Below are 22,970 nucleotides of genomic sequence, written 5' to 3'. Positions count from 1 at the left end.
CTGGAAAAATGCAAGAGAAGGGAGACCAACTTCAATGTAGCATTGATTGATTACAGGAAGGCATTCAACCTTCTGCCATATGATTGGATAATCAAGTGCCTAGAAATAACCAGAATCAGGAGAAACATCAGAAGCTTTGTACAAAAAATTAATGATATAATGGAAGATATCTTTGCTGGAAATAATGGAAATAATATCAAGAGTCTGGATGATGTCAATCAGTATAAATACCTGGGCATCCTTCAAACTGACAGCATCAAGTACAATGAAGTGAAGGAAAAGATTAGAAATGAACACGTCAAAAGAATGAAGAAGATCTTAAAATCCAAACTCAGTGGAGGAAACACCATCAAGGCAACCAATACCTAAATAATTCCAGTCATTACATACACTGCTAGGGTAGGGAACTGGACAGAGCTAGAGGCCCTGGATAGGAAGACCAGAAAAATAATGAATGAATCATGCCCTTCATCCATGCAACAACAGTGACAGTCTCTATTGAGGAAAATGAGTGGCCCTGGAATGTTGCAAGCGCATCAGATCGTTGAAGAATTATAAACGGCCACTGAAGAGCAGTAAAGATGTATTGAAGTATATCAGTAAGGCTTACTGACTGCTGGAGAGACCAAACTGGTGTACAAGAAGGACCAAATGAAAAACAGAATAGAAATATGGGAAAACACAAAATTACATGGCCAGAAAATAATAACAATAACAACAACAACAACAACCCCCAGTGAGGCACAACCTTGATGTGGTTGTGGGGCCTGTGTGCTCCAAGGCAGATAAGAGCTATGCCAGAAGTTCAACCATACTGGACAGGTCTCATGAGAAGAGTCAGACAAAGAGTGTCTCTCCCATAAAGAATATGGTGAGATGTAAATTTCAGAAAGCCATACCGGCTCGGATGTTGCCCGGGTTAATAAGGTCTGCACTAGATGTTAGAGTTCATGGATATCTGGTGAAAAATGTGCTACAAGACTCAGGACTATTGGCTGAGCAACCAGGGCCAGCAGCTGCAGAACTACTGGAAGAAAAGGTATTTACCCGTCACAAATACAAAGTGATTGAAAACAAAGAAATAATAATAATAATAATAATAATAATGATGATGATGATGATGATGATGATGATGATGATAGCACCTGCAACATAACACCCCAGACTTAACAATTGTTGATAAGAAAGACAAAAAAGTCTGGATAGTGGACGTGGCAGTGCCTGGAGACAGCAGAATAGACGAGAAAGAACTGGAGAAGATAACAAAATACAAAGACCTACAAATAGAAATAGAAAGACTGTGGCAAAAGCAAGCAAGGGTAGTACCACTAGTAATAGGCTCCTTGGGTGCAATCCCAAAACAACTGGAGCACCACTTGAACACCATTGGCATTGACAAATTCGCTATTAGTCAATTGCAAAAGGCAGCCTTATTAGGAACTGCTTCCATCCTGCGACGATATCTGTAATACCATCAAACATCCACATCTGCCTATCCAGGTCCTGGGTAAGGACTCGATAGGTAGACAAAATGCCAAATCCAGTCTAAACATCTGGCTGACTGTGCGATGATCGATAATAATAATAATAATAATTCTGACAACATTAAGCACACTGAAGTCAAGAAAAAGATTAGAGGTGAATACATCAAGAGAGTGAAGAAGATCTTAAAGTCCAAACTCAATGGAAGAAATACCATAAAGGCAATCAACACCTGGGCAATCCCAGTCATTAGGTACACAGCTGGAATAGTGGACTGGACTCAAGCAGAACTAAAAGCAATGGATAGGAAGATCAGAAAAATAATGAAAATGAATCATGCTCTTCATCCACGCAGTGACATTGATAGACTTTATCTACCAAGGCAAATAGGTGGTTGAAGAAGAAAAAATGGCTTTGGAAGAATATCTGAAGAACAATGATGAAGATGCACTGAAATTAGTATATCAGGAAGGCTTACTGACTACTGGAGAGACCAAACTGGCCTACAAGAAAGACCAAATGAAGAACAGAATAGAGGCATGGGAAGACAAAGCACTACATGGCCAATACATTAAAAAAATAGCTGGGAAACAGATACTAACAAGACCTGGCAATGGCTAGGAGCAGGAAAATTGAAGAAAGAGACCGAGGGACTAATTCTGGCTGCACAAGACCAAGCCTTAAGGACAAATGCATATAAAGTCAAAATTGAGAAGACAGCAATAGACAGTAAGTGCCGCCTATGCAAAGAAGCTGAAGAAACAGTGGACCACCTGGTAAGCTGTTGCAAGAAGATTGCACAGACTGACTACAAGCAGTGGCATGACAAAGTAGCAACAATGGTGCATTGGAAGATCTGCAAGAAATATCATTTTCCTGTAAGCAAAAACTGGTGGGATCATAAAATAGAGAAAGTCATAGAAAATGATAAAATTAAACTGCTCTGGGACTTCAGAATTCAAACAGACAAGTACCTGCACCATAACCCCCCCAGACTTAACAATTGTCGATAAGGAAGACAAAAAAGTCTGGATAGTGGACGTGGCAGTGCCTGGAGACAGCAGAATAGACGAGAAAGAACTGGAGAAGATAACAAAATACAAAGACCTACAAACAGAAACGGAAAGACTGTGGCAAAAGCAAGCAAGGGTAGTACCAATAGTCATAGGCACCTTGGGTGCAATCCCAAAACAACTGGAGCACCACTTGAACACCATTGGCATTGACAAATTCACTATTAGTCAATTGCAAAAGGTGACCTTACTAGAACTGCTTCCATCCTGCGACGATATCTGTAATACCATCAAACATCCACATTTGCCTATCCCAGGTCCTGGGTAAGGACTCAATAGGTAGACAAAATGCCAAATCCAGTCTGAACATCTGGCTGACTGTGCGATGATCCATAATAATAATAATAATAATAATAATAATAATAACAACAACAACAACAACAACAACAACAACCCCCAGTGAGGCACTACCTTGACGTGGTTGTGGGGCTTGTGTACTCTGAAGAAGATGAGAGCTATGCCATAGGTTCAACCATACTGGACAAGTCTCATCAGAGGAATCAGACAAAGAGTGTCTCTCCCATAAAAAATATGGTGAGACGTAAATTACAGAATGCCATACAGGCTCGGATGTCGCCCGGGTTAACAAGGTCCGCGCTAGATATTGGAGTTCCTGGATATTTGGTGAAAAATAGGTTACAGGACTCAGGACTGTTGGCTGAGCAACCAGGGCCAGCAGCTGCAGAACTACTGGAAGAAAAGGTGTTTACTCGTCGCAGATACACAGTGATTGAAAACAAAGAAATAATGATCTGTTACTACAGATCAAGTCCAACAAGAAGACTTACAAATAGAAATAGAAAAATCATACAAAGCCAGTGTTGCCTATGTAGGAGCTGAAAAAACAGTGGAACACTTGGTTAGATTGCACAGATTGACTACCAGTAACAGCAATGAGTTTAGCAAAATCACATTTTTATATATAATTCTTTTCATTCTTTTATACATAAAACTCTTCTCATTCTTTTAAAAAAAGTATAAACAAGAGTAGCAGAAGAATTATCTCACCTCTCCTGGCAATGAAAAATTATCAGGAGTGAAATTTTCTTGTTCTTCCTAATGTAATAATTCATAAAGTATGAAAAATCTACTTTATTTTGTAAATAATATTAAAATAATTTTTGGATTAATATCAAATAATATTTACTGTTAAATATTTCTTTCTTGTCACCATACTGAAATCATGCACACGTGCATGAATGCACATATACACACATATATTTACCGATAATTTCAATTTTCATTTAATATATTAAAAGTTCATATACTGAATGGTTATGTGTCATTTAACAAAGAACAGCAGAAGGAAGATTGATACAATCTCATTCTGAGATTGATCTTCTAAATGCTGGCTGATTATAATTTTGATTCTCAGGTCTATCAAAGTAGCAGCTCATGATTTTGTGTCTCAGAAATACTTGGAGATTTAATTATTCCATTCTTTAGTTTTCAATGTCTTTTAGCAAGCTCATTTTCAAGTGATAAAAAGCTACTTTTTTGTAGAAAGAAGTTAAAAGGAAAACACATTTTCTATTTGCTTTTTTATATAGGTGAATCTATCACATTTCATTTGAGTCAATAAACACAGCTGTCCACATAATCCAAAGTCTTTTATGTTCAAAGAGTCCTTTTTATTTATTTTACAATATTTAACATGAATAATAAATAAATGATTTTTTTTCTGAGCATATACAATAAAAAAGTTAAATATATTTCAGAATACTGATCCAAGGAATTATTAACTAAAACAGGAAAATAGCAACTAGAAAACAAAAACCAGCAACATTTTAAAATGAGAAATCTGAATCCTTTATTTTTTTTTATATTTGTAATAAATGAAAATACTGAATTAATGATTTGTGTATGTTCTGGGGAAAAAGTGCCAGTTGTATAACAGTAGCTAAAAGCATAGTTCTTGTAGCTAAATTTCAGTTAAAAAAATTAATGTTTTACTACCATTCAAATAGGCTCTGAAATGTCTTTGGGAGGCCAGGGACTATGCCTAATATTTGGGAAGCTGGGCTAAAAATCACAGCGGATGGAATAAAAAGATTACTTTCCTTCACCAGCATCAGACTATTCTTTCAAGGATGTATGAAAACTTTCTTTTTCTTTCTTTCTTTCTTTCTTTCTTTCTTTCTTTCTTTCTTTCTTTCTTTCTTTCTTTCTTTCTTTCTTTCTCTCTCTCTCTCTCTCTCTCTTTCCTTCCTTCCTCCCTTCCCTCCCTCCCTCCCTCCCTCCCTCCCTCCCTCAATTAAAGGCTATCTGGGGTTTTTCATCATACTTCTGTTTCCTATCTCAAATTGACAGGAAAAAAATGAAGTGTTATCATTTTTTAAAATTATTTGGATGAAAGCTATGAGAAGTTGACAAAATAGGGCACAAATGTTTGGATTTCAAGGTAGTCTCTCCTGTTCAAAAGAATATATCAGTTGTTGTATAAAACTGTAAATCTTGAACAGTTGACTGTTTATCTTGCATACATTTATGAACATGAAAAACAACCTGATGCTTACATTTTTCTTACTGGAAAAAAGGGTATTCAGCATGAACTGATATTAATATAATTGAATTACTACATATGCAGATGATACCACTCTAATGGCAGAAAGTGAAGAGGAACTAAAGAGCCTCTTGATGCGGGTGAAGAAGGAGAGTGCAAAAGTTGGCTTGAAACTCAACATTAAGAAAACCAAAATCATGGCATCCGGCCCTCTCAATTCCTGGCAAATAGATGGGGAAGAAATGGAGGTAGTGACAGATTTTATTTTTCTGGGCTCCAAGATCACCTCAGATGGGGACTGCAGCCAAGAAATTAAAAGACGCTTGCTCCTGGGGAGGAAAGCTATGGCAAATCTAGACAGCATACTAAAAAGCAGAGACATCACCCTGCCAACAAAAGTGCGTATAGTCCAGGCCATGGTTTTCCCAGTTGCAATGTATGGCTGTGAAAGTTGGACCATAAGAAAGGCTGAGCGCCAAAGAATTGAGGCCTTTGAACTATGGTGCTGGAGAAGACTCCTGCGAGTCCCTTGGACTGCAAGGCGTTCAAACCGGTCAGTCCTAGAAGAGATCAACCCTGACTGCTCTTTAGAAGGCCAGATCCTGAAGTTGAAACTCAAATACTTTGGACACCTAATGAGAAGGAAGGACTCACTGGAGAAGGGCCTAATGCTGGGAAAGATTGAGGGCAACAGAAGAAGGAGATGACAGAGAATGAGGTGGCTGGATGGAGTCACTGAAGCAGTAGGCGTGAACTTAAATGGACTCCAGAAGATGGTAGAGGAAAGGAAGACCTGGAGGAACATTATCCATGGGGTCGCGATGGGTCAGACACGACTTCGCAATTAACAACAACAACAACAAATGTTTTATTCCATTTATTCAGGACATAAAAAGGTATGAACCAGTAGCACTTGAAAGCACCCTTAAAGTTTTCCAGTTCAAAATATATGGAAGCTTAAAATATTTTTATGTATGGAATGAACCAAAACGGCAATATCACATTTTATAGTTAGCCAAATTTGAATGGGATATTTATATCACATTCTAACCAAATCATTTGATCAGGGAAAAATCAAAACACCAGCCTTGTTTTCCTTTGGTGAATATTTCATCACTTCAGTAAGAATTGTTCTTCCACTGTTTGTGTGTGAACCAGAAAAACTCTTCATTCTTTAAAAAAGACGTAAACAAAAGTAGCAGCAGATGTACTTGTCCTGGCAATTTAGAATTCACAGGAGTGCAATTTTCTTGTTCTTCCTAATGTAATAATTCATAAACTATGCAATATCTACTTTACTCAGTAATTCCCTTGCTATCATCAAAGAATAATATAATCCCCTCCCAAACAGCATACTTATCAACATCATATTTCAGTGCAAACAATATTGAATTTAAGGAGATTCCCTAAGGAGATTTCCAGAATGAAGATGTCTTCAACACATCTGACACACAGAAATTATTCAGGACTGTCCCCTTCTTAGTGCAAAAGACAACAAAAAAAGTCTCGCGTGTGTGTGTGTGTGTGTGTGTGTGTGTAGGTAGGTAGGTAGGTAGATAGATAGATAGATATAGACATATATCTTCAGTAGATTTTTTTCATTACTTACTACCTGACTTTTTATCTGAGGTTCTAGAAAATAAACTGAAAATCTTCTATCCCAAAAGAATACCAAGCACTAAGCTTTTAGCCCATAGCTCAGGGAAGCTGTCAGGGGATTCTTAGTCATTCATAACATCTCTGAATTCCTACAAACATGACACTGTTAACTCTTCTGCTTTTGGCAATCCAGGCACTTTTAAAAGCAATGCACGGAAGCAATGTGCACATAATGATCCTCAAAAGATTCCATTAATTATCCCTCTAATATTTTAATGCTTTGTGGTTCAGATCACTTGAATAAACAGTCAGTTTAACGAATCTGTTTAAGCAAGAGCAGTGGACAGAGTCTGAATAATTCTTAATAAAACAAGAAAGGCAGTTTTATGTGTTTACTTACTGTTGGTTGCATAACATATGACGGATGGGGCATCCATGAAGTACTCTGAACCTGTGTACCAGAAAGAACAGCCTATTAGCTAAATGGCAAGAAAAAAGGGAGAAAAACCCTTTAAATAGTCTTGCTTTGAAAAAAAGGTAGATTAGAATGAAAATTTTGCGTTCCATTTTGAAAAATTTCATAACTTTAAATGTTTATATTCTATAATTATATAAGAGCTGGAAGTAATACAGGTAGTCCTCAACATATGGCCACAATTGTGCCCAAAATTTATGTTGCTAAGTGAGACATTTGTTAAGTGAGTTTTGCCCCATTTTACAACTTCTCTTGCCACAATTGTTAAGTGAATCACTGTAGTTGTTAAATTAGTAAGACGGTTGTTAAATGAATCTGGTTTCTCCATTGATTTTGCTTGTCAGAAGGGGATCACATGACCCCAGGCACTGCAATCATCATAAATGTGAGTCAGTTGTCAAGCATCCAAATGTAAATCACATGACCATGGGGATGCTGCAACTATTATAAGTTTGAAAAGTGGTCATAAATCATTTTTTTCAATGCAATATTAAACATCACACAGATCTGAATAAACTATCTTGTACTCATGATCAAATGCAGGGCTGATATACATAGCGATCACCTGAGAAATACAATGAAGCTGATATTGTACATGAACAACAATTAATACCACATATTATAATTAATATAAAGGAAGCAATATATATGATTGCAGCACCAATAATGTTAATGTTAATTTTATATTAAAGGATTATTGGATTTATGATTTGGGGACTTCAATCACTTATATTCATTACTCTATACTCTTTCTTTATAAAATTATATATATATATATATATATATATATATATATATATATATATATACATACACACACACACACACACACACACATACACACACATACACACAAAAATACTATTGTTTTTATTGTTTTAAATTTTTGCTAGAATTTTGATTGTAATATATTTTGTGAATTGTGATTGACTGAGACGACCAGCTTTAGATATTGAATGAATGAATGAATGGATGGATGGATGGATGGATGGATGGAATGAATACTGGAAATAATTCTTTGCTGATGCTTTGAGAATATTTAGTTGGTTTAATAAAGCATAATGCTATTAAGCAAAACAATTAGGGTTCACACTATATTTTAAAAATATTAATTAGTTCAGAGATTGATGACTGTCTTCTATTTTATAATAAATAGCAATCTCATGAGGAAGAATATATGGTTCCATTTTGATAAGTAAATTTCAAATTAGAACCAGTTCAAAAATCAAAGAAATGTATTTTCTAATAATCCTGAACTTTTTGCAATTCTCTCCATTAAGAATAATCCTATTTTCGCAGTTTATGAGATCTTGTTTACTAATGCTACTGTCCTTTCAGACAACAAAGAGGCTTAATCAAGCTCAGAAAGACCAGTAAATAATATTATCAGGCAGTAATAGGCTTTGGACTATCTAATGTAACATAAATATATAAGAGGTCACAAATCCAAGATCACTGTTTGCTTTAAATTCTTCTGCAACTATTGCTCACTTTACAGAGCAGCAACTATAAGACAAATATCTAACAGCAACGATAACAAACTGAGGAATTATGCCAAGTCTCTTCCAATAACTTGTGGGGTATTACATAAAGGAATGTAGAGTGGTAACCTCTGTATTATATTGTTCAAAATATTTCAAAATAGTACCAATATCAACACTCTTGTTCTTCCCATCTGTTTGGAAGTTACTTTTATGATCATTTAAAGTTTTACTGGCTAAAAATAGGGTAAAGAATATGCCTTGATCAACATTAATTAGTGTCCCAGATGACCAACAAGGAAGCATTACTTTTCATATCTTTAAAATCTAATTGAGAATGGGTCTAGGACAATTGATGCTAGCCACATTGCTGTACCTATTCCACCACGTCCCCCCATAGCAGCCAATATTATGCTCAGTGGGCCCTCCCCTGGTGCTCCTTCCCTGGCCATAGTCTGTTGGCGCTCTTGCCCCACCCCCTTGTTCCAGGTGATTTACTGAAAGACACGTATCTCTGGGCAATTCATTGTGTGGGACAATTAAATGTGCCTCTTGGTGGCCGGGTGAAGCAGGAAGCAGTCCTGGGCACTGGGTCAGAAAGAAAGACATGTGGTGATTGCTGTGCAGGGCAACTGGCTGTACAACACTTCCAGACAAGGGCACTTTAAGCAGCAAAGGAGGCAAAGAAGGGCAGGATGTGAGCTGGGTCCCTTCCTCCCAGCCTGACCCTCTCGGGCTTCCTTGGCCTTCATGGGATGGAGAAAGGTCATTCTGACCCTGACTGAGCCATGCCACTGGAGGAGGCAACACATTCCTGGTATGTGCCATTCCCTAATGGCAGTGCTGCAACAGTAGTGATGATAGGGTGGCAGCAGCAGCAGTCCAGCCAGGGGTCACTCCTGCTTGGGCCAGGCTACATTTGTAGCTGCGTGGAGCTAGAGGTGACTCGCCTGCTCATGCAGCTGTCTCCATGCCCCCGTCCATCTTTTCTCCTCACCATGTGGGTTGCTTACTTTCTGATATTTTTAAGCAGGAAGCTCTGTCTCCAGCTCCCTTTCATGCATGGAGTGCCCTTGCGCAGTCCCAGGCAGGCTGAAGGCATGGGCTCCAAGCTCCCTTCCCCACATGGGCTCCCCACATGCTTCCTGCTTCCTCGCTCCATGAATTCCACTGCCGCCTGAGGCTTCTTAGGCTATTAATAATTTTTTTCTTGATATATTTTTATCTCTTCAAATATTTATCTCATCAGTCATTTAACTATTTGGTGGCTAAACTATTCTTTTCATGAAACACTTGTAAAGCCTTTGAAACCAAGCATTCCAGATCTAATCATTCTCATATTTTATTTTTTTCTCTTTCCCCAACAGGTTCTATTTGACAAATTAATTTATTGAGATTCACCATATACTTGAAAAATTATCCTTAGTTTTTTAGAAAACTAAAGGTAACTTCAGTGGCACAGGTGGTAACCCCCCCAAGCAATTGTGGCGATCACCTTGGTTTTTAATATTTTTTTCTTATGTTGCTATACACTTTGTAATATATTATTTCAAAAGTGTTTATATAATATTATTAAAGATTATTAATCATCTATTATTTAGATAGTATAAAATATGGAGAAGAAAGAAAAAAAGGAAATATATTCTACCAATATTAGTTACAATTTAGGGTGTCATTAATGCAAACATAAAACAATACATTCAAAATTGAGTATAATAATAATAAAGAACCATTATAACAAGTATTTATTGTATAGTAGATGTTTCAGTCTTAATCTGATTACCTAATATTAAAGTCTACATTGCATTGTTAACACACATTAGAAAAAAATAGATAAATAGAGCAAATTGAACAAGAATTACAATACAAAACTGTAGAAAGAAAACAAGAAAATGAAATATTAAAAATAATTACTGGGTTTGTGACTCTTCCCTTTTGATACATTTTCTGATTCACAATATTTGTAGACATTTAAGTCCTCTTAGATGTCAGATACATTTAATTATATATACTATTTTGCATGATATGTTGTAGCTTTGGGAACCATTTTTGCTTAAATTTAGTTAAATTTCTGTTGTGTACATATACTGTTAATTTTACTACTCCTGCATATTCTTCAAATCCCCAATCAGGTATTGTTGGAATTGTTTCTTTCTTCCAGTTTTAAGTGAAATTTATTATTGCTACTGTAAGCATTTATTTAATGGAATTAATATTTCTTGTTGGTTTTTATTGATTTATAGATTATATGTAGTATGAAAACTTGTGGTTTCATTTCAAATTTAAATTCCAAGACTTTATGCACTATACTATGTATGACTTCCCAACACTTTTGAGGTTTTTTTGCCCATGTCTATCAGATGTTATAAAACAGCTCTTTTGACCTTTACTTGTGCCTGGTTGATTCCATTTCCTTTCTTATTTGTCTGTTTGCTATATAATAATCTATCTTTCTAATGTACTGACATGAACAGTTGAAATTTCATTAGGTCAAAATTATAAAAATTAAAATAAATCAGAATATATTCAAAGCTTAAGCTAATGCCACAGACTCTGCATGGAACAAACAATTTTTTTGTGCTACTTAATGTCATTTGTATAATCATTTTTATAAACATTATATAATTGATATAACTATTTAATATACTAATATATAATTGCAGCAAATCACAGATATGTGACTGACTGAATTTAACTGGTATGTGTATAACAGGCATGCCTTCTTCCCTCACCCTTGCCAGCTTTTTCTGTTACAATGAGGATATAGTATAATTTAATGTCCTCTTTATCTACAAAATATCCAATGTTGGTTGAAAATATTATGCAAGGGCAAACACACTATGATAATACATTTACAAACTAAAAGTTATGACAACTAATCATTCAGAAAACCAACTAATATTTAAAAGTGAATTTTAAATTATTGTTACAAAGGAAAAATTTGCTCTAGGCATGCTATGCTACAGTACTTATGCAGTTGTTACTTGAAGATCTTGTACGGACAAGATGAAGAGATCACTCAGAAACGGACAAGATGAAGAAACGGACAAGATGAAGAGATCACTCAGGTATTTAAAATAGTAAAAAAGCAGTTTGCTGGATGTGTCACGCCAAACCCACCCCATTGCCGGCAATGGGAAAAAGTCGTGATATGTCACAACACATCATGTGACGTTGCGAGTTTGACACCTTTGTATAAGTGCCTTGCAACAACTGGGGTAGCTATATTGATTCAAGAGAGGGTATCTTATATGTATTTCCATTCTGTTTATGGGGTATAAGTCATAATTCCAGTGCAACTTTAGCTCATAGTAAAAATACATACTTTGCTTAGTTAAGAAAGCATGTTTCTATTATACCAAATACTTAACAGGAGTCATAGCTATTGTTAGTGTTATGGTAGCTGTGGGATGTAAAACAATATGACTTTTCAACAGAAGAGTATATATGTAACTCAGGGTTCACAAGAAACAATGGTTGGAAATTGATCAAAAAGAGAAGCAACCTGGAATTAAGGACAAAATTCCTGACAGTGAGGACAATTAACCAGTGGAACAGCTTGCCTCCATAAATTGTGGGGGCTTCACCATTGGAGATTTTTAAGAAGAGGCTACAGAAGTTACTTATCTGAAATGATATAAGTTCTCCTGCTTGAGCAGGGGGCTGGACTAAACGACTTCCAAGGCCGCTTCCAGCTCTTTTCAGATCAGTTTTTAACTGTGAGGTCCTTGGTGCTTTCTAAGGTTGATTATTTGCTTATAGACATTTTATTACCCAACTATCTAATAGCAATGTTACCACTGTTTCTGATCATCACTTCTTGTTTAAAAGATACATTTAGATTGTGTAAACTGAAAACTTAATTTATGGAAGTATCAGTGTAAATTTTTTCTGAGATAATATATGTGGTAATTTTTAACAACAGGTTAAAGGAATTCTTACTCTAATATGATAATTAGAACAATAATGTCTGAAAATTAAACTGATATAAATCCTTGGGTTTGTACTAACAATAGTTTTCTTCTTTCTTTATGTAAACCGCCACAACCAGAATACATCAAGAATTGTAAATAACTCTCATTTTTAAGTGCTACTAAATAGAAAACCTAATTTATTTATTTATTTATTTATGAGACTTATATACCGCTTTAAGTGCAAGCACTCTCTAAGCGGTGTAAGCAATGTATGTATGTATATGTATGTATATATATATATATATATATATATATATATATATATATATATATATATATATATTTACATTGCCCCCAACAATCTTGGTCCTCATTTTACCTACCCCGGAAGGATGGAAGGCTGAGTCAACCTTGAGCCGGTGAGATTTGAACCGCTGACCTGCTGAACACAGTCAGCTAAAGTGGCCTGCAGTACTGCACTCTAACTGCTGCGCCACCTCGGCTCATGTGCAGGTCTGGACTATATGTTGTATATATTTACCATCCATTGATATTCAGGTCACAGATAATGACTTAGGGGTATATGAGGTGATTCAAACATACCTGATAAGTGGAGACAGGGGAAGCAGCAATGAATGGCGTGATTGATGTCTGTGGAATCATGCGGTTTGTAGCAATACTGTACGGTGAGGAATAAAATCTGCGAACAAAACAAAAAAAGGAAGAAAAAGAAAAAAGAGGTAATGGACTGACATGGACTGCTTCATAAACCAACTGAAAATAAATGTATCTTTATTCTCTACTTTAATTATTGTTAACCTTGTGGAATATTGATTAGAAGAGAATGGTGGGATATAAATCAGATAAATTAATAAAATAAAATAGTAAATGGGAATCACCCATTTATGCTCCTGCCTTTTCATTAGCAATATGCTTTAAAAAAAAAACCAACCACACTGGGCTAATTTTTGAATTATGATCAAGACATTGGGAGAGTTTAATTAAAAACTTGTTTTACTCAGATTTCTAACTAACTATGAAGTCAGAGACTAACCAAACTAAAGTTGAAATAAGATCCTCATCTTCTTTATTTCATATTAGCCTTGGTAATAAGGCTAATATTTTTCATAAAATTTATGTTTATTGTATTTGGTACACAATCCTTCGTATTACAATGGTACACAGTCCCTTTTATTTTTTATTTTTTAAATTTTTTTTATTAAGTACAAAGAAAAAAAGGACTAAAAACATTGAACATGGTAAATCGTTATTGACTGATATCTCACTCCATATTGTACATTAATTACATATAATATACCTATATACAACTATACATTTCTAGTCTCTATCTCAGTTTATCTCTTTACTGTGACCTCCATTTTTTCCCTCCATCTATAAAATTTATTCCGTATTCGATAAAATTCTGTTTCTTCCTGATTTTTCTAATCTTTTAGTTATCCTATCTAGTTCTGCGCAATACATAATTTTCTTTATTAGTGCTTCCCACTCGGTACTTCCATTGCTTTCCACTTTTGAGCAAATAGTATCCTTGCTGCTGTGACCACATGGATAATTAAATATGTGTCCTCTTTATTTACATTTTTCTCTAGTATTCCTAATAGTAATGTCTCTGGTTTGTATTGAATGTTTTGGCTAGTCATTTCTATTGCCCAATCCCAGACCATATGCCAGTACACCTGTGCTTCTCTACATGTCCACCATACATGAAAAAAGGTGCCCTTTTCTTTTTTATATTTCCAACACAGATGAATATCTGTTATACATTTTGGCTAATCTGGCCGGAGGGAGATGCCATCTGTAAACCATCTTATACAGGTTTTCTTTATATGATGTCACCACTGTGATTTTGTTATTTCGCTCCCATACTTACTGCCATTGATCCATATTTATATTATATCCTAGATCTATTGCCCATGTCACCATTGTTTCTTTAACCTGCTCCTCATATAGCTTATGTTCCAACAAATGTTTATAAATATTCTTTATTTGTTTTTTCTCCGGGCCTAGCAGTATTTTATCTAATCCCGTAACTTGTCTGTTAATTACCCATTCTTGCTTATCCTTCATGTATCTTGCTTGAATCTGGAGATAAGACCACCACTCCATGTCTATTCCTTGTTGTTTTAGCTCTTGTTTTTGTTTTAAATAACCTTCTTCTGTCAAGATGTCTTTATTTATAATAGCTTTGTCTATCCTGTACAAATTGGGGTATGTGATTGCCTCCAATGGCGATAGTCAAGCCGGGATCTTTGTGAAATATTGATGTTTAACTATATTCCAGCTTTTTATTAATTCTTGCTGAATCTTATGTCTTAAAAAATATTGGTGGTTTCTCCTTTGCCCCATCCATATGTGAGCATGCCAGCCCTGCTGGAGGTCATAACCCTCTAAATGTAAACATCTTTTATTTTCTAAGGTTATCCAGTCTCTAATCCGTGTTAGGGCCGCTGCTTGGTAATAGAACTCCCAATCTGGGAAACCTAAACCTCCCTTCTCTTTAGCATCCTGTAGTGCCTTTAATTTTATTCTTGCCTTCTTACCGGACCACACAAATTCTAAGGTTAATTTATTCAGCTCCTTGAAAAATTTCTTGTCTAATTGAATTGGAATATTCTGAAACAGGTAAGATGTTCATTTTCACTGCGGCAATTCTCCCAAGTAATGAGAGATGTAAATTTTTCCTGTGGTCTAAATCTACTTTTATATTCTTGACCAATTTGCCATAATTGTCTTCTTTAATTGATGAGCAGCGAGCTGAAATAACTATCCCTAAATATTTTAATTTGGAAACTACTTGTATACCTAATTTTGCCTCGAGGTTTCCTTTTTGTATGTTAGTCATGTTTTTTGTGATAATCTTTGTTTTGTTTCTATTTATTTTCAAACCTGCCAGATCCCCATACTCTTCCAATATTTCAAATAATTTCTGGCCTGATTGTTCTGAGTCTTCTAATATAAATGTAAGTCGTCTGCATAAGCTTGAAGTTTGTATGTTTCTTTCTTGATCTTAAGTCCTTTAATCTGCTCTTCTTGTCTTACTACTCTAGCAAGAATTTCTAATGTATATATGAATAAAAATGGTGAGAGAGGACATCCTTGTCTTGTGCCTTTCTGTATGTTGAATTTATCAGTGGCGTCTCCATTTATTATGATCTTGGCCTTTTGTTCAGAATATATTGCGGTTATCATGTTTAAAAAATTTCCCCCAACATCCATTGATTTTAGTTGTTGGATCATAAATTGTCAATTAACATTGTCAAAAGCCTTCTGTTCATCAAGGAACAGAAGTGCCACTTGACGATCGCTATGCAATTCATAAAATTCAAGGATGTCTAAAACTGTTCTTATATTCTGCTTAGTCTGCCTGTTTGGTAAAAACCCATTTTGATCTGAATGTATGAAATCAACTAGGTATTTTTTGAATCTCTCCGCCATTATTGAGGCAAAAATTTTATAAATAGAATTCAATAATGATATAGGTCTATAATTTTGTATCTGTGTTTTTTCCGCTTCTTTTTTGTAATCAATATTATATTTGCCTCTGACCAGGACTTAGGTATTTTAGCATAGGTTAATACTGTGTTGAAAACTTCTAGTAGGTATTGATTGAGTGCACTTTGTTGTTCTTTATATAGTTCCGCAGGTATTCCCTCTGGGCCAGTCGCCTTATTGATCTTTTGTTTATTTATAGCCCTGATTACTTCAGCCATTCTTATTTCCTCATTTAACATAGATTTTATTTCCTCCGGAATCTTCAGTATGTCTACCTTCCCTAAGTATTCTATTATCCTTCTTACATTTTCCCCCTCATTTCTCTTATATAATTTTTCATAGTATCTTTGAGCGATTCCCCTTTCTATAGTCTCCTCCCCCTGGGTCTCTCCTTTCACATCTTCCAAATTAATAATCCATTGCTTCTCTTTCTGCCTTCTTAGTTTATACGCTAGCCATCTTCCTGGTTTATTCGCGTGCTCAAAGTTATTTTGCTTAGCTGCCTTAGTTTTTGTGCTAACTTTTCCAAATCCTCTATACAGAGTTTATGTTTAATTAAATCCATTTTGTTTTTCAATCCTTTGTTTTCAGGAGCTCTCTGAAATTGTGTTTCGGCTTGTTTGTATTCTTCCTCTGACCTCATCCTATATTGTTTTTTCTCTTTGTTTCTCTTAGCCATGTACGAAATTGCTACACCCCTCATGTATGCTTTTGCCATGTCCCAAATGTTCTGCAAGGATGTATCCTCATTGTCATTCGCTTGAAAGAAAAAGTGCATTTCTTTCTCCATTCTTTCTTTAAATTCTTTTTCTTTAAGAATCACTCTTTGGAGAGTCCATCTTGGCCTGCTTCTTTGTCCTTCCAAGCGAAAACTTATCGGATTATGGTCTGCTCAGAGCTAGGTTCAATATCAATTTCTGAAGCTAATTCCTTGGTAAACCATGGCATGTCTATCCTGGTCCATGATCTATGTCTATTGGGAAAGTATGTGTATTCCCTCTTATCATAATTCCTTTCCCTCCAAACGTCATGTAAGCTAAGATCTGTACACATCTCAAAGAAAGTTTTGGGAAGTATTATTTTTTCCTTTCCTTGCCTCCGTACTTTTATGGTCTTTTGTTTTATCTGCAATCGCATTAAAATCTCCGATTATACAGAAACCATCTCCCTCCGTATCACTCAGCTTGTTATGAAGATTTTTAAAAAAGGATACTTGAGCTCCATTTGGGGCATATATTACAACAATTATTATATTTTTTTATTCAGCTTAGCCTCCACTATCAAGACCCTTCCCTCTTTGTCTTTATAGATTTGTTTCAAAATTATCTTCTGCTTAACATACAGAGCTACTCCTCTCTTTTTTTCTCGTCTAGTGAAACATATAGCTTACCTAATTTAGGTTGTTCTAATAGATATTCTTGATCATTTTTTATGTGAACCTCCTGTAAGGCAATAATGTCCGCATTTAGTCTAATAAGCTTATTAAAAACTTTCCTACGTTTTACTGGTGCATTCAACCCTCTAATATTTGTTGACCAAATCTTATACTCCTCTCCCATTGTCCTGTTTTTGTCGTGTCTTTGTGCTTCTAGTAATTCTTATTTTCTTCGCCTCCTCTAAGCTTCTCCCCTGCTGTTCTAGCCTATCATGACCTCTTCTCCCTCTCACTTCCTCCATGCTTTGCTCTGTCCCTCTTTTCTCCAACATTCATTCAATATCTCTTCTTTTTTCAACCATAACTCTTTCTTCTCCGAGATTCCTCAGGTCTTCCTCTGAAGCACAATATTGCCTGTAGAAGTCTTCTGCTTTCTCTACTGTACACAATCTAAACCTCTTCTCTTGCCAAGTCACAATAAATCCCTCTGGTGTTAACCATCTAAACTTTACATTGCTTTGATGTAACCTGGACATCAGGAAGAGGTAGTTCTTTCTGAGGTCTCTCATCCTTTTTGGTATCTGTTTTAATATAATAATTTGTTTCCCTCCATATTCTAATTGCTCATCACGTGTTCTATATAATAGTTCATCTCTAATTTTCTTTTTTATAAACTTCACATAGACCTCTCTGGGAAGGTTATGTCGTCTCCCATAATTTGTCTGCACCCTATATGTCTCGTCCATTCCAGCGATCATCTCTTCTTTGTCAGTCTCCAGAGTTCCTGCCAACAAATCTGTTATCTTGTCTGGAAGGTCTTCTCCTCTTTCCTCAATAACATTTTGGAATCTAAAATATTGGGTCGCCTTCTCTGCTTCCAGTAATGTCACTACTGTCAATAACTCTTTATTAGCTTCAGTTAAGTTTTTGTCCATCTCTTCCACCTTCTTTTCTTTATTATCCAATCTTTGCTCTACTGCTAGCAGCTTCTGTTCATTTTTTGCGCTTTGCTGCTGAAAAGCTTCAAATCTTCCATCCATTGCCTGAATCTTCTCTCTCATTTCTCCAGTAACATTCCTAACTACTTCTAGTTCTGTTTTGATTTCCTCATGGTTCTTTATCATGACTTCCTGGAATGCCTGCATAATTGCCTGCAATTCCTTAAGTGGATTGGAACATTCTCTTTGAAGCATGTTATCTAACGATCTTTGGCTCATAGGGCTGGAACCTTGGGTTGCGTTTTTCTTCCCCCCCCCCCAATCTTAGCTAAATTTGGATTGCTTACCATTTTAAATAAACTCTCCCACAACTTACTCTTCTTCCAAGATATCCACTTTCCACTTCCCTCTTTTCGTTCTTCCACTTTCTCCCCCTTTACATTATTCCCCTTCCAGGTGTTTAAACAACAACAATAAAGCTGGTATATTCCATCTATGTAACTCTATCAATATAATACTAATACAAGTACAGATTCTAATAGTTCAATCTCAGCTGTTAACTTTAAGCTTTCCCAGCATTTTCCTTTATATAATCCAATAAACCCTTCAATCTCTCTTTAATATCCTTTCTCTTTTCTTCTTTCTTCTGTCTCACCATTCCATTCTATACGTCCATACAAACACCTGCTATCTCCTCAACAACACATTCCACAGTTGTCAGTCTCTATATCATTCCAGTTCCTTCTATCATACAGTCTCTATCTCTTTCCGGGGAGGAGAAAAAAAATACTAAAAGAAAGAGAACAGACACCTTTCCGCTGGCCAATCCACTCAGCAGTCAAAGGCAAAAGCCTGAGGCTATAAGACAAGATTCTTAGCTTAAATGAATGTTGATTCCTGTCCTTCTGTGTGGCTTTTAAAACGTTAGGTCTCTAATCAGTGCAGCCTGGCTCCTCCACATCAGACCCTTCCGGGCGTTCTTCCTGCCACTTTCACTTGCCGCTGACTTTCCACTCCTTCAGCTTCTCTTTTTCCAGGCTTCCCCTTTCAGCTTTCTCTTTTGATGCGTCTACCAAGATCACTCACAAAGCTTTGGGAAAAAGTCAATTTAGTCAAATCCAATTTACCATTGTTCCACTATTTCCTCGCTTACTCCGTCCAGTTGTCAGCTTCAGTGGCTATTTTTGGCATCTTCTTCCCGATCCGCTTGGTACCAGGTTTATCCGCTACCCTTCGCCAGTCGCCACTGACGGCAGAGCAGCAGATCGCCCACACCTTCCGTCGCCCCCATGAGGCTTTTTTTGGCTCGGAAGAGCCCCACGGACCTAGGACGAGCATTTGGCAGTGCTGGAGAAACCATTCACACCGCCAACCGCTCTGACACCTGGCTCCGCCACGGTGGAGTCACCGTGTCCTTTTTAGAAGGGAAGAGGTCTGTTTGAAACAGGAACATAAGAATATATACTGTCTTCATGGATTTATAATCCATATTCAATGGATATGAGGAATCAGGGATATCTGCTGTAGGATGATGAAGAGGAGGTTGTGAAAAAGAAAAACAATACGGCAACCACAGCTTTGCAATCAAGCCAATATTTTATCCTAGTCTTATTATATCAGCCTTCCATCACAATAAAAAAAACCCAAGTGTTAACCCCTACTCTGTTAAGGAATTTTGTAGGTTTTATTTCTGGAAACAGTAATTAAAATGTGTGTATTAAGGAAAACATACATATTAAAAAAATAAATAGTTTTTTATGAACAGTTTATAAAATGTACACACTTAAAAGGTGTTATCAAAGTTAATGTTAAAATCATTGAACATAATTAATCGTACTAGCTATTGTATTGTCTTTTTTGGTTTTCTTTTGTTGAATTTTGAGATGGTTGAAGAAATGAGTCAATGTGAACACTGCACTGCTGATGGTAAAATGAGAAAATATGAATGAAAACTGACAGATTTTGTCTTCATTGATTTTTTTAAAGGCTTCATCAACATCTGAGAATGAGAGGTTTACTTTTCCCGATAAAGCTGTAGTAGTAATTAAAGCCAGATGAAGCCTTAATTTCTAAATCTGCAGTTACATATTTACCTCAAAACAGGACAGATGAGAGACAGATATATGCAGAAATGAGAATAGTGTAATGTTGGAACTTGGTAACAGGTGATAATTTGTTGATAAATTAACTTGATGCTAATTAATTGCTTTGGAAACTTAAAAGGAACAAAAAATTCTGTGCCACAAAATGAATAGCATTATGATTTACTGACATACTGAACAATTACATGGATAATTACAATTCTGTCATTATCAAAATTCTGACTTTATCACCATTCCACTCTTTAGACTGATTTAATTACTAATAATTTAACTATTTTTTTAAAGTATCCCATGCAATTCTGTCAAAATCTATTGATGATTAATGTAATTGATCAAATTTCCTAATAACTAAAAATTATTAGTTTTTGAACACATTAGAATAAATAAATAATATTAACCAGTTTAAAGGTAATTAAAGCCATGGATTGAAACTAAGCCAAACTTAAATTCACTTTTAGTCTCCAAAATACAGGGGAAGCATTCTTAAAAAAATTATTGCAGTAGTGAATATTTTTCATTGTAATAAAAAAATGCCTTTTATTCAAAAACTTGGATCCTAAAATGTTTCTGTTTTGCAATAATGCTGGTGAAAGATCAATTTTAAGATGAAACTGATGAGAAATAAACTAAAAATGAACTAATTATGCATATAATAACATATACTGTATATCGTATTTTCCGGTGTATAAGACGACTTTCTAAAGCATGCAAATCAGCTCCGAAGTCGGGGGTTGTCTTATACGCCGGAAATTACAGTAGTTTCTGGTGTATAAGATGACTTTCTAAACATGCAAATTGGCTCCAAAGTCAGGGGTCGTCTTATATGCCGAGTTGTCTTATATGACAGAAAATACGGTATATATATATGTGTATGTGTGTGTGTGTGTGTGTGTGTGTGTGTGTGTGTGTAGGTCTTTGGTTGTTCAGGTTTTCTCCTGCGTAAAATTGGAAGTGTCTTGGTGACGTTTCGACGAAGTCCCATTTGTCATCTTCAGGCTGGTGTTTTCAGCTTCGTGCTTTGAGCAGCAATGTGTGGTCTTAGCTGTTTCTTCCTTTTAACTGCCAGTGGGGGTATGAACTGATTGGGTGGGAGCTTGTCTGTGTTCTGATTGGGTGGAGGTGTGTTCTGAATGGTTATGGGCTTGGCTGTGCTCTGATTGGCTGGGGGAGTGTTCTGTTTGGTTGTGCTCAGGTTAGTCTGAGTTGCAGAGGGGTTTAAGATTTTGGGCTGCCTTGCTATTTTTTGGCTTCACGTTCGTGGTTGTGCCTCCTCTTCATGGAGGGTGTCAGTTTGCTTCATGTATGGATTGGAGGGGTTTAAAGTGGCTAATGATGCAGCTGTGGTCTGGCTTCTGGTTTGTGGTCGTGCCTCATAGTCAGTGTGGCTTTGGGTTTGTTTTTTGCGTGGATGTTTGGTGGTGACCTCCTGTGTGGTTTTTGTGAGTGTGGGTCTTGTATCATTTTTTGTGTTAGGGAGTCGTTTGTCAATGAGGGCGGGTTTCCAAATGGCTGGTAGGCGGGAGGTATCATCTCGCTTGTTCATGCGGTGTGGGCGTTTTTCTATCTCGATGGCTTCTCTGATTATTCTGTTATTAAAATGTTCACTTTTGGCAATGGTTCTGGTATTTTTAAAGTCACTTTCATGTCCTGTGGCTTTAAGGTGTTGGACCAGGGAAGATGTTGGTTCCTCTTTTTTGACTGAGTTCTTATGTTCTTCAATGCATGCACTGATTCTTCTGGTGGTTTGTCCGATGTATGTGGTGGGACAAGTGGTGCATGGGATTTCGTATACTCCTTGATTTTCTAATTCAATTTTATCTTTGGGGTTTCTAAGGATGGTGGATATTTTTCTGTTTGTGCAGAATGCTTTTTTGATGTTGTGTTTATGAAGGATCTTACTGATTCTGTCTGTGGTGCCTTTTATGTATGGGAGGAGGGCTTTGCCGTTTTCTTGTTCTTTGTCTTGGATTTTGGTGGGGGTTTCTTTTTGGATTAGGTTTGTAATCTTATTTCTATTGAATCCATTGGATGTTAGTACATTGGTGAGAGTGTGTAGTTCGGGTTTTAGGTGTTGTTTGTCAGCTAAGCGTTTTGTTCTGGAGATGAGTGTCTTGGCTACAGAGTTGATCTGTGCTGGGTGGTGGTGTGAGAGAGCGTGCAGATAGCGGTTTGTGTGTGTTTTCTTCTGGTAGATGGTGTGTCCTAGGGAGCCATTGGATTTCTTGTAGACTAAGACATCCAGGAAGGGAAGTTGGTTGTTAGCTTCTGTTTCCATGGTGAACTGTATTTTGGGGTGTAGACTGTTGAGGTGTGTGAGGAAGTTGTCCAGTTTTTCTTTCCCATGTGGCCAGATTATGAAGGTGTCGTCTACGTATCTGAGCCAGATCACATCCTCTGCACCAGCAAGCTACCCAAAAGCAACTTACCCAAAGAGGAACAGACAGCACTACGTAACCTGAAAGAAGACACCAGCATAATAATCCTACCAGCAGACAAGGGCAACGCCACGGTGGTT

General features: G+C 36.4%; 1 protein-coding gene across 4 annotated transcripts in view; it reads right to left on the bottom strand.

Moving 5' to 3' along the window:
- Nucleotides 1-22,970, bottom strand: part of RBMS3 (RNA binding motif single stranded interacting protein 3) — a 591,790-nt gene that overhangs the window by 80,992 nt on the left and 487,828 nt on the right. For all 4 annotated transcript variants that reach the window (XR_005556757.1, XM_039343747.1, XM_039343746.1 and 1 more), the window contains exons 9-10: nucleotides 13,131-13,227; nucleotides 7,058-7,108 (exon numbers count right to left, since the gene is read on the bottom strand). Coding sequence is in view for 3 of the 4 variants with exons in the window: in XM_039343747.1 (XP_039199681.1) it covers nucleotides 7,058-7,108; nucleotides 13,131-13,227 (148 nt within the window). In the remaining variant the exon portion in view is untranslated. The remainder of the gene's footprint in view (nucleotides 1-7,057; nucleotides 7,109-13,130; nucleotides 13,228-22,970) is intronic.

The sequence above is a fragment of the Crotalus tigris genome, unplaced genomic scaffold (assembly GCF_016545835.1).
Source record: "Crotalus tigris isolate CLP2741 ecotype Arizona unplaced genomic scaffold, ASM1654583v1 scf7180000017871.4482833, whole genome shotgun sequence".
In the NCBI taxonomy this organism is placed as follows: domain Eukaryota; kingdom Metazoa; phylum Chordata; class Lepidosauria; order Squamata; family Viperidae; genus Crotalus; species Crotalus tigris.
This window is presented reverse-complemented; position numbering and strand designations above follow the sequence as displayed.